This window comes from Protopterus annectens, chromosome 7.part1 (assembly GCF_019279795.1).
Source record: "Protopterus annectens isolate FY-2018-M chromosome 7.part1, PAN1.0, whole genome shotgun sequence".
Taxonomy (NCBI): Eukaryota; Metazoa; Chordata; order Ceratodontiformes; family Protopteridae; genus Protopterus; species Protopterus annectens.
In genome coordinates this window covers 209,449,790-209,462,387 of record NC_056740.1, presented here as the reverse complement: position 1 = coordinate 209,462,387, position 12,598 = coordinate 209,449,790, and the positions used below count along the sequence as shown (strand labels likewise).

General features: G+C 39.9%; 1 protein-coding gene across 3 annotated transcripts in view; it reads right to left on the bottom strand.

The window, feature by feature from the left end:
- The window catches only part of ADAL (adenosine deaminase like), a 594,669-nt gene that overhangs the window by 313,265 nt on the left and 268,806 nt on the right, over positions 1-12,598 (bottom strand). For all 3 annotated transcript variants that reach the window (XM_044078655.1, XM_044078653.1, XM_044078654.1), the window contains exon 5: positions 2,250-2,331. In XM_044078655.1, coding sequence (XP_043934590.1) covers positions 2,250-2,331 — 82 coding nt within the window. The remainder of the gene's footprint in view (positions 1-2,249; positions 2,332-12,598) is intronic.

The following is a 12,598-nucleotide window of genomic DNA, read 5'->3' as shown; positions in this document are numbered from 1 at the left end:
CTGTTAAACTGAGAAGATAAAACAGCGCTCCCTTTTAAAAGTACAGTATAGTTCTTGTGACAGGCCATTAAAACAGAAACTCCTAGCTTTAAAATAATCTTTCTGAAGAGGAAATATCACTAATAAACAAAATTAATAAACTGAAGTTTTTTCACCCAAAAGGGAAATTATCTGCCCAGTAAAGGAACAGCACAAGCAGACCGTCGGTTCTCGAACCTTACAGGAACATGCTCTTCAATGCTAGTAAGGCTCTAAAGGCTTGGCGCCCACACCTGTCTTTTTGTCAGCTCAGCTGAAGCTGAGTAATGGTTTGTTTATGTGGAAGGTGCCCTAAAGCTTTGGAAGCTGGTCAGGTGCTATATCTTTGGCAAAATATAATCCATATAGCTAAGGCTACTGCAGCAGTGATCAACAGATGAAGAACATTAACTTCTTAAAAATAAGGAAGAACAAGAAGGGGTATGACCTTGTACACTTGTATAAAGAAAATGATAATGGATTGCTTTTCTAAAAATGTTGGAAGACTTCAATTTTTTTTTCACACAAGACTGAAGAGAGCCTGAGGCTATTTCTCTGATGCAAGCTAAAGGAATATTAAAAGCAATATAAAGTAGCAGCTACAGGGCATAGCATTAAAGGGAGCAGTTAAGAGCTTGAGAAAGTTTCACATGCCCAGCTGCCTATATCCTGCATACTACTGGTTTGAAGAAGACTAATCTGATCCTTTTACATCTCTTCTGGATAATCCTCACTAGCTGACAGTTGCTGTCAGCTGCATCTTTTAAATCCTAATTCTTACTCTCCATGTTATTCGCAATGCTACTTATTTAGAGGAGATACTGAATCATGCCCCAGTAAATCACATCAGGTTGTCAGGTCACAAGCTGCTGGGTGTCCAAGGATTGGTGTCAAAACATCTGGTAAGTTATCTTTTCACTACTTTACTCTGGTCCTTCAGACTATGTTATCTTCCCTGATTTAGTCATGAAACTGAGTCCTTCTTTGGGCAATAGTGCAATACCATCTGCATGGCCAGCCTAACTAAATCTTCTACAGGGCACTTCCTCTGTTTTTGTAGATTTTAATTTTTAAGTTACTGGTCATCCACGCATACCTATTTGATACTGTTTAATTCATCTGTTCTTATTTTTGTGTTGTGTTACTTTCTACGTGCAGGGCCTAGTGTTAGGCATTTAAATGCCTTAATAAATAAATACACACATAACCTCTTACTATGAGCCTAGGAATTTGTTGTCAGATTTTATATCAAGTGCCACACTGTCAGACTTTTGACATCAAGTTTTGTTTTGCTGTATGTGCTAAACTTACTTATTAGCTGCTTGTGAATGCTGAAAGCTGGCAGTAAGAAAATATATTCCCTTTTACTTCTACGACTGACTGACTTCAGTGTCAGCACACAGAGTTGCAGGGGTAGACAATGCAATGGGAGGATTGCATTGTTGGAAGAACACATCACTTGTTTATATATGTTTGCATTTATTTTAAAACAAATATATTGTTATTCCACAACAATAAAAGATCATACTTTGTATAAAAATAAAACAAAGTGAGAAGTCACAATTTCCTGGGGAATTGTGATTTTAACACCATACATCTTACATATTCCTGAGGAATGTGATATGTCACAAAACTACCATTAAGTTGAAAAGTCAAAGAATTTCCATTTTAAATCTGCTTAACAGAAACGTCTCTCAAACAGACATACTGTATTAAATGGTCATATGTCTTAAACACACTTTTGTATCACTAGCCCAACAAACAAAACTGCTACAACCAACCTGGCTCCATTTAAAAAGTACGAGACAACAGCTGCTTTCATAATAAATACCTGTGAAAAATTAAATACATGATGCATCCAGACAGAATGTAAGGACCCTTTACACCTAGTTCCAGGGAAAGAAAACCAAGTGGATAAAAGCAAGTAAACAAAGCATTCATTTCACATTTGTTAACATTATGTCAGTCTAATATGAAGTGATTAATATCTCAAAAGCACATCTCCTATTCTGTCAACAAATAAAAACTTAAGTAAAACGACAGCTGTTTCTCTAGTGTCTTCGCTTCAGGGAAAAGTAACTACCACTTAAAATTACTTAACACTTGCAGAAACATTTAGAAAAGCTGTTTGCTGCAGGCGAAAATTACACATAAGCCACCACTGTTGTCAACATTAAACTATCATTTTGTGTCTCCATTTCAGGGTCTGTCAGAGTGTTAACAAGCCCTACCTCACATCTATATCAACACCTTCTTCTTTTGTCTGCCTTATGGCTTCCAGTATTGCTTCCACATAACTTCTTTTTGACATACCTGAAAAAGATTAAAAGCAAAAAAAAAAAATTACATAGTGCACTTTTTTTTCCATATACTTGGATAACTGATATTTTCCATGTGTAATAAAATGTAGCTATAAAAGAAATATAACACACAGATAACTTAAGCATTTTCCACCCCAAAAAATACAGTTCTACCTGATGGATCTGCATCAGGGATGTAAGTTTTCTCATACTTCTCAATCTCTAAGTGCAAAACATCTGGACAGATGTAAAAATAATGGGGGGGCCCAAACTGGGACAGATTTTAAATACTGCTCTTACAAACTAAGTAAGTAGATAGAATAACAGAATTTGTGTTAACATGCATTTTATGAAGGATATGAACTCTGAAACTCAAATGCATGTCATTATTTAGTTACTTCAATCTGTGATGATTTGTTAGAAAACCACAAGTTGCATCAGAAACAGATCAAAAATAAGAAACAAAAATCTGGACAATTGAGAGCTATGTTTTACATACATACAAGGTAGATAACCTAATCACTTTCCAACTATTTCAAAATATGTACTTCTAATACAGCTGCAGTGGAAGGAACTTTGATAATACCAATATGTGAACACAATAAAATATATCTGTGTACCCAATGTCTAAAGAATTCAGCATCATTTTGGCCTTTGTGGAATGTTCTGTGAAAAAGGCAGTATGACATCCCCCTTCAATGACCATAAGCTATACAAACTCAATCATTATCTCCCTTATTGCTAGCAGAGAGGCCTGCAAACTCAAACACACTCCAGGAACTCCTGCAGCTTGGAATCTTACGGGAACATGGTAAAAAGTGCAGAAACCTAATCAGTTGATAATTGGACATGGGAAGCATATTAAAAGGAAAAGATGTGAAAGATCAAGAAAGAGAGGCTCTAGAGCAGGAATTAAGGCCAAACTGAAAAGAAATCCACACAGGCCTACACTTCCTTCCATGCTGCTGGCAAATATATGCTCACTGGAGAGCAAGATGGACTACTTAAGGATGGATCTTTCCACACAATCTAAGGTGAGAAATAGTTGTTCACTTGTATTTACTGAAACTTGGCTGAACTCCAGTATAAATGACAATACAATATATGTGTAGGAGATGTCATTATTTTGTGCTGACAGAAATCAGTCTCTCTGTAGCAAATCTTGTGGACGGGGTGTTTGTGTGTGTGTGTGTGTGTGTGTGTATATATATATATATATATATATATATATATATATATATATATCAACAACAACTAGTACATAAACTCTGAAATAATCACCTCTCGCTGCTCAGAGAACATTGAGTTCATGTCACTAAAATGCATACCCTTCTACTTGCCTAGGGAATTCAATGGAGCTGTTTACACCCTCCAATACTAATACCAACATGGCATTGAACACTGTATCTGTCAATAAATGACCTCCACAATAAGAACCCTGAGTTTGCCCATATAACTGCAGGTGATTTCAATCAAACTGACATGAAATCCATATTACCTCATTACCATCAACATGTGAACTTTGCAACAAGAGGGGAGAACACTCTGTATGAGGTGTACACAAACGAAAAACTGGCCTACAAGGCAGTGTACCTTATCCACATCTGGACAACTCAGGCCATCTGGCCATCATGCTGCTTCCTGCACACACACCACTGCTGAAAAAGGGCAAACCTACAACCAAATAAGTAAGGATATGGCATGAGAGAGTAGCCTTGGCACTACAGGACTGCTTTGAATGTATAAACTGGTCAGTGTTTAGAGATGCAGCTGTAAAGAACCACCATATTGACCTGGACGAGTATTCGGAATCTGTAATGGCCTATATTTCAAAATGTGTTGATGACGTAACGGTCATCAAATGCATCACCATTTGTGCTAATCAGAAACTCTGGCTATCTGGTGAAGCATATGAGCTCCTAAAGGCACAAAATGCTGCATTTAAATCAAAAGACAAGAATGTTCTAAGACAGGTCAGAGCAAATCTAAGTAGAGGTATAAAGGAGACGAGGACCTACAGACGTAAAATTCAGGGACACTTCTCTGACCACAGGGACTCCAGATGTCTCTGGCAAAGCATACAAGCCATAACCAACTACAGGCCTGCATCCTCTTCATTTGATGACAACACAGAATTTCTGAACAAACGAAACACATACTTCAGCAAATTTGATATGGGCAACCACACTGTGCCAAATGTCGAACAGGGTGAGGAGGTGCTATGTCTAAAAACTTCTGATGTTCTGAAGACCCTGAGGTGAGTAAACCCAAGAAAAGCAGCTGGTACTGATAACATTATGGGAAGGGTTCTAAGAGAGTGTGCTACCCAACTGTCCACTGTACTAACAGATATATTCAATACATCCCTGCAACTAGCCATTGTACCCAGTTGCTTCAAAAATATGACAATCATTCCCTTACCTAAGAAATCTCAACTGACAAGCCTAAATGATTACCAGCCAGTTGTTCTTGCATCAACAGTAATGAAGTGTTTTGAGCAGTTGATCAAGAACCATATCTCTTCAAGCCTACCTGTAACACTGGATACATTACAGTTTGCTTACAGATCTAACTGCTGCACGGCTGATGCAATAACTATAGCACTTCACGAATCCTTGGCACATCTAGAGAACAAGACTTGTTATGTCAGAATGCTGTTCATCGATGTTAGTTACGTTTTTAACACGGTCATCCCCCGAAATCTGATATCGAAGATGATTCAGCTGGGCATCAACACTCCCCTATGTAACTGGATACTGTAATTTCTCATCAACAGACCCCAAAAGGTATGTGTGGGAAATAACAGTTCAGTCAGTATTACACTGGGTGTCTCTCTGGGCTGTGTCCTGAGTCCTCTGCTTTTCACCTTGTTGACGCATGACTGCATGGCCAAGCATGAATCCAACAAAATCAAGTTTGCGGATGATACCACTGTTATAGGTCTTGTCAGAAATGGTGAGTTAACAGCCTACAGGAATGAAGTGGAGCATCTGATACGCTGGTGCGACAGCAGCAATCTGGCCTTAAATGTAAGCAAGACCAAAGAATTAATAGTGGACTTCAGGACTTAAGAGATGCATCAATCTCTGGAAATTAAGGGGATGGCAGTAGAAAGAGTCAAAAACAGCAAGTTTCTGCAGGTGCACATCTCAGATGACCTCTCCTGGTCGACTCATATTAGCCACACAGTGAAGAAGACACAAAAATGTCTGCACTTCCTTTGGAAACTGAGGAAGGCAAACCTGTCTCAGTTCTTCCTCAAAGCCTTCTATAGGAGGACCAGCGAGGGCATCCTCTCAAATAACGTCATAGTTTGGTATGGTAACTGCAAAGTATCTGACTGCAAGGCTTTCCTGAGGGTAGTGAGGACAGCGGAAAAAAATGAGTGGTTCCCCGCTCCCATCCATGGATGATCTGCATAAGACTCGCTGTGTGGGAAGGGCTAGGAAGATAATCAACAATCCCACTCACCCTGCACATGACATGCACTTCCACTTTTCCTCGGGCAGGTGGTATCACAGTTTACACTGCAAAACATCTAGACTGAACAGGAGCTTCTTCCCTCTTTTCATAAGGCTGTTGAACTTAAATGCCAGGCATGACAGCAAATAATTAAATCAGTATGCCACTTACTGTGAAGTATCATCTATAGTAATCATGCTGGCAAACTGCTTCAATAACTGATACAGTTAGCCTGATCTCTTATGCTATGACTTCCTGAATGTGTAATAGTCAGGAGTGAGTCACCACTCTATATATGTGCAATATGAACATCAGAATACATCATACTACAATCGATGAAGAGCAATATTCTAAGCATTCACAATTTAAAGTCTTAGTCTTGCAAAACCCACTAGCATAATGTCTTCCCGTCTAATTGTGGTAATTTATTGTGTTAATATTTTAATTATTACTGTATGTGCATTAGTCTTACTGTCATTCAAACTATGTGTTAATTGTTATGTCTTGCACGGGGGCCAAAGCAACATAATTTTGTTCAGCTTGCACTGTAGAATCCCACACATCAGGCTGCCATACAAGAAATTATATTTGATTGACAATAAAGTTTACTTTGACTTTGCTCTTATTAATCCAAACACAAGCTGACACCATGGTAGACGGAAAAAGCCTAGACTGTAACCCAAACAACCTTAAAATAACTAGCAATGTCGTCAATAGAAGAGCTGAACAGACCAGGTCTGAGTGTATGGCCAACACCAGGTCACCCACTCTCATGGGAAGGAAAATGGCAGCCCAACCTGCTGCATAAACTGACATCCAGGAAGGTGCTGGTACTGTAGCAAGCAGCAGTTCAGCTAAAACGTGTGCACACTGCACTGTGCACGGGTGCAGAGTAGCTGTTACAGGACTCATTTATGGATTGGGGCAACACTGCAGAATCCCACACATCAAGCTGTCATACAAAACAATGAGAAACAAAGCCAACAATAAAAAACCCTGAAAGATACCTGGACGATGGCTTGCCACAACTAGCTTTAAGCCAAAGGGCACAACTGGGCTGACTTGGTGAAAGGAGGGCTAATGTTCAGCATGCAACTGGGAGACAAAAAATACCAAGAAAAAAAAAACATTCCCAAGACAAAAGCTGCATTACCAGCTGCTAAAATACACCCCCCAAATATCTTCTTAGCTTGCCCTAAAGAAACCGAAGATGCCAACATTGTTGGTGGGAGTTCAACCAAAATGAGATTATCTAGATGAACTTCTCATATCAATCCTGGAAAAAAATTCCCAATAGCTGCTAAAGCATCAGCTCCACTGGCAAGTGAGTTAATTTAACCTAATGTGTCGGGGTTCTTTCTGCCACTGATCTACAGTTTATTTAAACTGCATGATACCTGTGTGTATTTATTTCTCACCTATAATACGAAGCTCTAAGCAGTTTTTTCCACTTACTGTTAGGTTGGTGATTAGCCCTCACTGGCAAAGCCTGCAAATGTCTCATTCTCACTTCAGGTATGAGGTGCTAACCACTACGAAGAGTTTTTTGTGTAATAACAGGATGTGATATCACAAGTTTCAAACAGTACATCTTCAAAGGCAGTGCTATCGAGGATGAGAAAGGCTCTCTTCTTAAAAGAGCAGAGCTGAAGATCATAATAAGACTTAGCAGGAGAAAGGCTGGTAAAATGGAAAATAAGCTACAACAGACATTCACTGTGCAAAAACACATTCTTTCAAGGACATCGCTTGCATGCCTGAGATGTTACCAGTGAAGACAAAAACAAAGCCTCTGTGACATTATCAAGCTACAATCCTGCTGGCTACACTTCCAATCGGCAAGTATAAGCAGCTTTAGTGGTGGTTTCCAAGAGATGCATTTTATGTTTACCTTTGGTTCCTTATCTCCCAGGGACTTTAACTGCCAACCTGGTCTTCAAAAACAATGTCACCTTTTAAGACTAGTTGCCTTAAACTATGTTAAGGAGTGGAGAAGAAAAGTGCAGTTGTGTAAGTAAACGCACCATAACAGTAGACGTTCGAATGACTGCTACTGCAGTAGCCTGAGCTACAAGGATTATATCCTGCCAAGGATTATATCCTGCCAAGGATACAACAGCCAGCCAGTTTCCAAAGCTTCAGGGCACCTTCCACACACCTAAACTGTCAGGGAGCGTGAGCTGACCTGACTAAAAGACAAATTTGGGCACCAAGCCCTTCAGAGCTTTCCTGCCTACAAAGAGAAGGAGGCTGTGCCCTGAAAGGACAATGCTAGGAAGAAAAAATAAATGTCCACACCCTGGCATAAAAAAACACACCAAAAACAAAGGTGAAAGAGTGAGGGAGATGCTACAAACAGCAATGATCATTCAAACATCTACTGATACAGTAAGTTTATTTACACAACTGTACTATGTTCATCACATTGATCACTGCTGCAGTAGCCTTATGGGTAGATTACCGTAGCTTACTACATTTGGGAGGTGGTAAGAGAAAAGTCCAGGAGCCCCTAGAGAATTATCCTACCAATGTATGATCAGGGCCTTGAAAAGGAATCAAGCTTACAGTGCTTTGTAAAAGTATGCACAGAGGACCAGGTAGCAGCTTCTAAAATATCTCTGCAATCCAGCCCTTAAAGCCATAGATGAGGCCAAGGCCCTGACAGAGTGGTTCTTGACCCTGCCTGGAATAGTTTTGTTATGGAGAGTATAAGAAAAGGTAATAGTCTTACACAAACATTTGGAAATAGTCTCTTTTGACACTGGTTGCCCTTTCTTCTTACTTTCACAAGAAATGAAAAAGATGATCCAAAGATTAGAAAGATTTAGTTCTGTCAAGACAGTACTATAGTTGTTTGTGGACAGCCAAGATATTGAGTATCCTTTATCCCTCACTTTTAGGTTCAAGAAAAAAAACGGGGTGATGGATAGTTTGGCTTAAAGTAAATTTGGATACAACTTTAGACATAAAATAAATATTATTTCTCAAAGAAACACTGTCCCTGTGGAAAACAAGGTTAACTCACTATAAAAACTTGCAAGTCAGACATCCTTTTTTTAAGAAAGGTTAGAGCAATCAGTAAAACTGTTTTTCATGTTAAGAACCTAAAATCAGCCAGGTTATCTGGTTCAAATTGAGCAAATGTTATCTTCTCTAATTCAAAAATAAGATCCCAATTAGGGAACACCAGTTTTCTTGGAGGCCTCTTATGCAATACCCCCTTTAAAAAAAATGACATGAGACTGCAATGAAAGGAAGGGAATCCATAGGCAGATTTGCTGAAATGACCGATAAATGAACCTTGTCAGAGGAGTAATTTGCACAAATATTGTAAAACCAGAAAACAACTAACCCTGAATGGGTGCTCGTTATGTTGTTGGCACCAAACCAAAAATCTTTCCCATTTGCTATTTCTACTAGCAGGCTTTCTCTCCTCCATTAGTACCTGCTACACGTCCTCAGCAAACAGGTGAGTAAAAGGAATTAATACTTTATCACCCAGGTAATCAACTGAAGCTGATTGATATCAGGTTGTATCAAACATCCCTGTTATTCTGTGAGTAGATTCAGTCTGTGAGGAAGCTTGTGGTATTTGCCCCAACAATTTCCAAAAGAAGGAAGGACCATGGTTGTCTGGATGAAGCCACCACATGATCTAGGGGGATTCCTTCTGAATCTTCAGAAGTACCCTGGATACCATTGGAAAGGGTGGAAAAGCATAAAGAACATTCCTGTCCAAGGAAAAGAAAAGGCAACTGTCTTCCAGGCCTTCCTGCCTGCACTCCTAGAGCAGAATCATGCAATCTAATTGTTCAGACAGAAGGCAAATAGATCTACTTGAGAAACTCCCCACAGATGGATCAAATCTTGGAAGACCATCTGTTTAGTTTTGTTTGTGGGAGTCTGCCCTGGCCCTGCTCAGCTTGTCTGCCACACAATTTTGCTCTGATGGAATGTAAGATGCACGTAGAGTGAGGTTGTGCTGTGAAGCTATAGCCCAAGCTAACACAGCCAATCTGCAAAGAGTGGTATGACCCGATCCCCCTCCCGTTTGTTTGTTGATGTATCACATGACTGTGGTATTGTCTGTAACAATCTGAAGAGGGCCAAGGGACCAAAGATTCAGAGAGTTAAGTGTCAATCAGGGCAAGCATCTTCTTGATATTTATGTGCTTGAGTTTGTCCTTGGCATCTCATACACCCTGCACTTTTATTCATCCTGAAACTGCTCCCCAAGTAAAACCTGAAGCATCTGTGGTGACTAGCTGCTTTTGAACAGGGAGGGAGAAGGAGAAACCTGGAATTAAAGATATCTGTTGCATCAACCAAATGATCTTTGAGAAACCCCAGCACTGGAATTAAAAAAGTCAAAGGGTGTTGGTACTGGAACCAAATAGACTTCAGATACCACTGTATCTTTCTCACGTGGAATCTTGTCAAGGGTATCATGAGAATCACAGAAGCAAAGAGACCCAAAATCCTGTGGTACTCCTTTGCAGTCGCCAAAGTCTGAGTGAGTGAAAAACCTTAGAAACAGACCTAAATATAGATTTTTTTTCCCTGTGGAAGTAAAACCCTTTGATCTGAGGTGTCTAGATGACATCTGAGATACACAATCCTGTGTGAGGGAATCAAGAAACACTGTTGAATGTTCTCTTGGAATCCCAGCTTGAGTAAGAAATCTGTCACCCATAAGAGAGATTCCTGACTCTTTGTAAAAGACTCTGCAAAAAATAAGCAAGTCGTCTAAATATGGGAAATGTGGAAACCCTGCAGCCTGCAATAATTTATAACTGGAGACAGACACTTTGTGAACAGTCTTAGTGCAGCAGATAGTCCAAATGGATAAGGAAGAGAACTGATAATGTGATCCAGACACATAAAACCTTAAGAAAGGACTGAAGCCTGCATGAGTAGGGATGTGACAATAAGCATCTTTTAAGTCGAGTGTTACCAGGAAGCTTGAGGAAGAAGAGGTACAAGGTTGTGAAGTTTTGAATTTGGGCACTGTCACAAACAGGATTAGGAAAAAAGATCCAAAACTGGTCTCCAAGTATTTTCTTTCCATGGCACTAGGAACATTCTTGACTAAAACCCTTCCCCCACCTGGAAAGAAGGAACTGTTTCTATTACTCCTTGGGACAACATGTGATGAAGAAGCGTCAAAATCAAGAGTCTGATCTGAAGGATGAGGAATGAGCCCCTCTTGAAAGGAGAAATTTCTGCCCATTGCTATCTGTAACCTTGACCAATTATTTTAAGAACCTATTTGTCTGAAACTATCTGTTGCCAAAGTGAAAATGGAGACTCAGACTTTCTGGAAGGAAAAAAGAAGCCAGGGTTGAAGGGGGTTACAAGGTCTCTTTGAGCAGTCATTCAGACATGTTGACTGTTCTTGGTTTTCTGAGGTTCAATAGTTCTTTTTGGAACCTCGCTTGCCATTTCTTCTTAAATGCTTGTTTACCAGTATTTTGTTAAGATTGTTTATTCTGCTTTTTGTCAAAAGTGGATGAGAAAATTGGAAAAGGAGAACTGAACAATCTTAAAGAGATTCTTTGAATCATCTTACCCCTTTTCATCACACTTTTTGATCACCTCTACAGCAGAGGCACCAAACACTAAATCTCTACCCAAAGGTGAATTTAAAATCTCATTTTTAACATCAACTGAGATATCCTGAGAATGCAGCCATGCAAACCTCCTCAAAACAGTACTCTGGCCACAGCCCTGTAAGAAATGTCAACAAAGTCTCACACACACTGTAAGCAATAAGTAGTGACCTGTGCAACAGAAGAAACTAAATTATTTAAAGCAGATTTTCCCTCACAAGAAGAAATAAGAAGTTATGTACTCACCATAACGTTCCATCTGAGTAGATGTCTTCATTTGTCTGCAAACTGTGGGTCTTGGATCAGATATCGGATCTGAGCCGGCAATTATTTATACAGCTATGGATCCAAGCTCCTAGCTCCTCCCTTACCCATAATCCCCCTGCCAACCCCAATTGACCTCAGATCAAGTTTGCCCTCCTATATACCTGAAAAGGTATCCCAAAAAGGAAAAGGCAGGAATAATACTACAATCTAATTCTTCTGAAGGCCAGGGGGAAGGAGAGGGGATGGTTGCAGACAAATGAAGACACCTACTCAGATGGAACGTTATGGTGAGTACATAACTTCTTAATCTGAAGTAGGGACTTCATTTATCAGCAACCTGTGGGACAGAGTCCCCAGCTACCTGAATCTTGGGCGGCCATCATGGAAGGATGTTCCGGAGCCAAAGGATGCTCTACCTCTGGAGGTGACGTCCAGCTTGTAATGGTGAATAAAGGTATGAGATGAGGCCCAAGTGGCTGCCGAGCAAATATCATCCAAAGGGATTTTAGATCTGAATGCAGTAGAAGTAGATATGGAACGAGTGGAGTGAGCATGGACCCTTTGAGGTGCGGGCCTCCCAGAAGCCTCATAAGCTAGATGGATACATTGGGAAATCCAGTGTGATAAGGTGACCTTCGAAATAGCTTTACCCAAATTGAATTTAGAAAAAGAAATGAACAGCTGATCAGATTGTCTGTGACCAGCAGTCCTATGAATATAGAAACGCAGCTGCCTGTGCACATCTAACGAGTGCAGCTTGTATTCTCCTTTATTCTGGTAATTAGGGAAGAAAACAGGAAGACTGATGGATTGATTGATATTGGTTTCTGAGGCCACCTTAGGTAGGAAGGATGGATTGGTCCTGAGGTACACTCTATCCTGATGAAAAACCAAATAAGGGGGTTTTACGGAAAGAGCTTGAAGTTCTGAAACTCTTTTCGC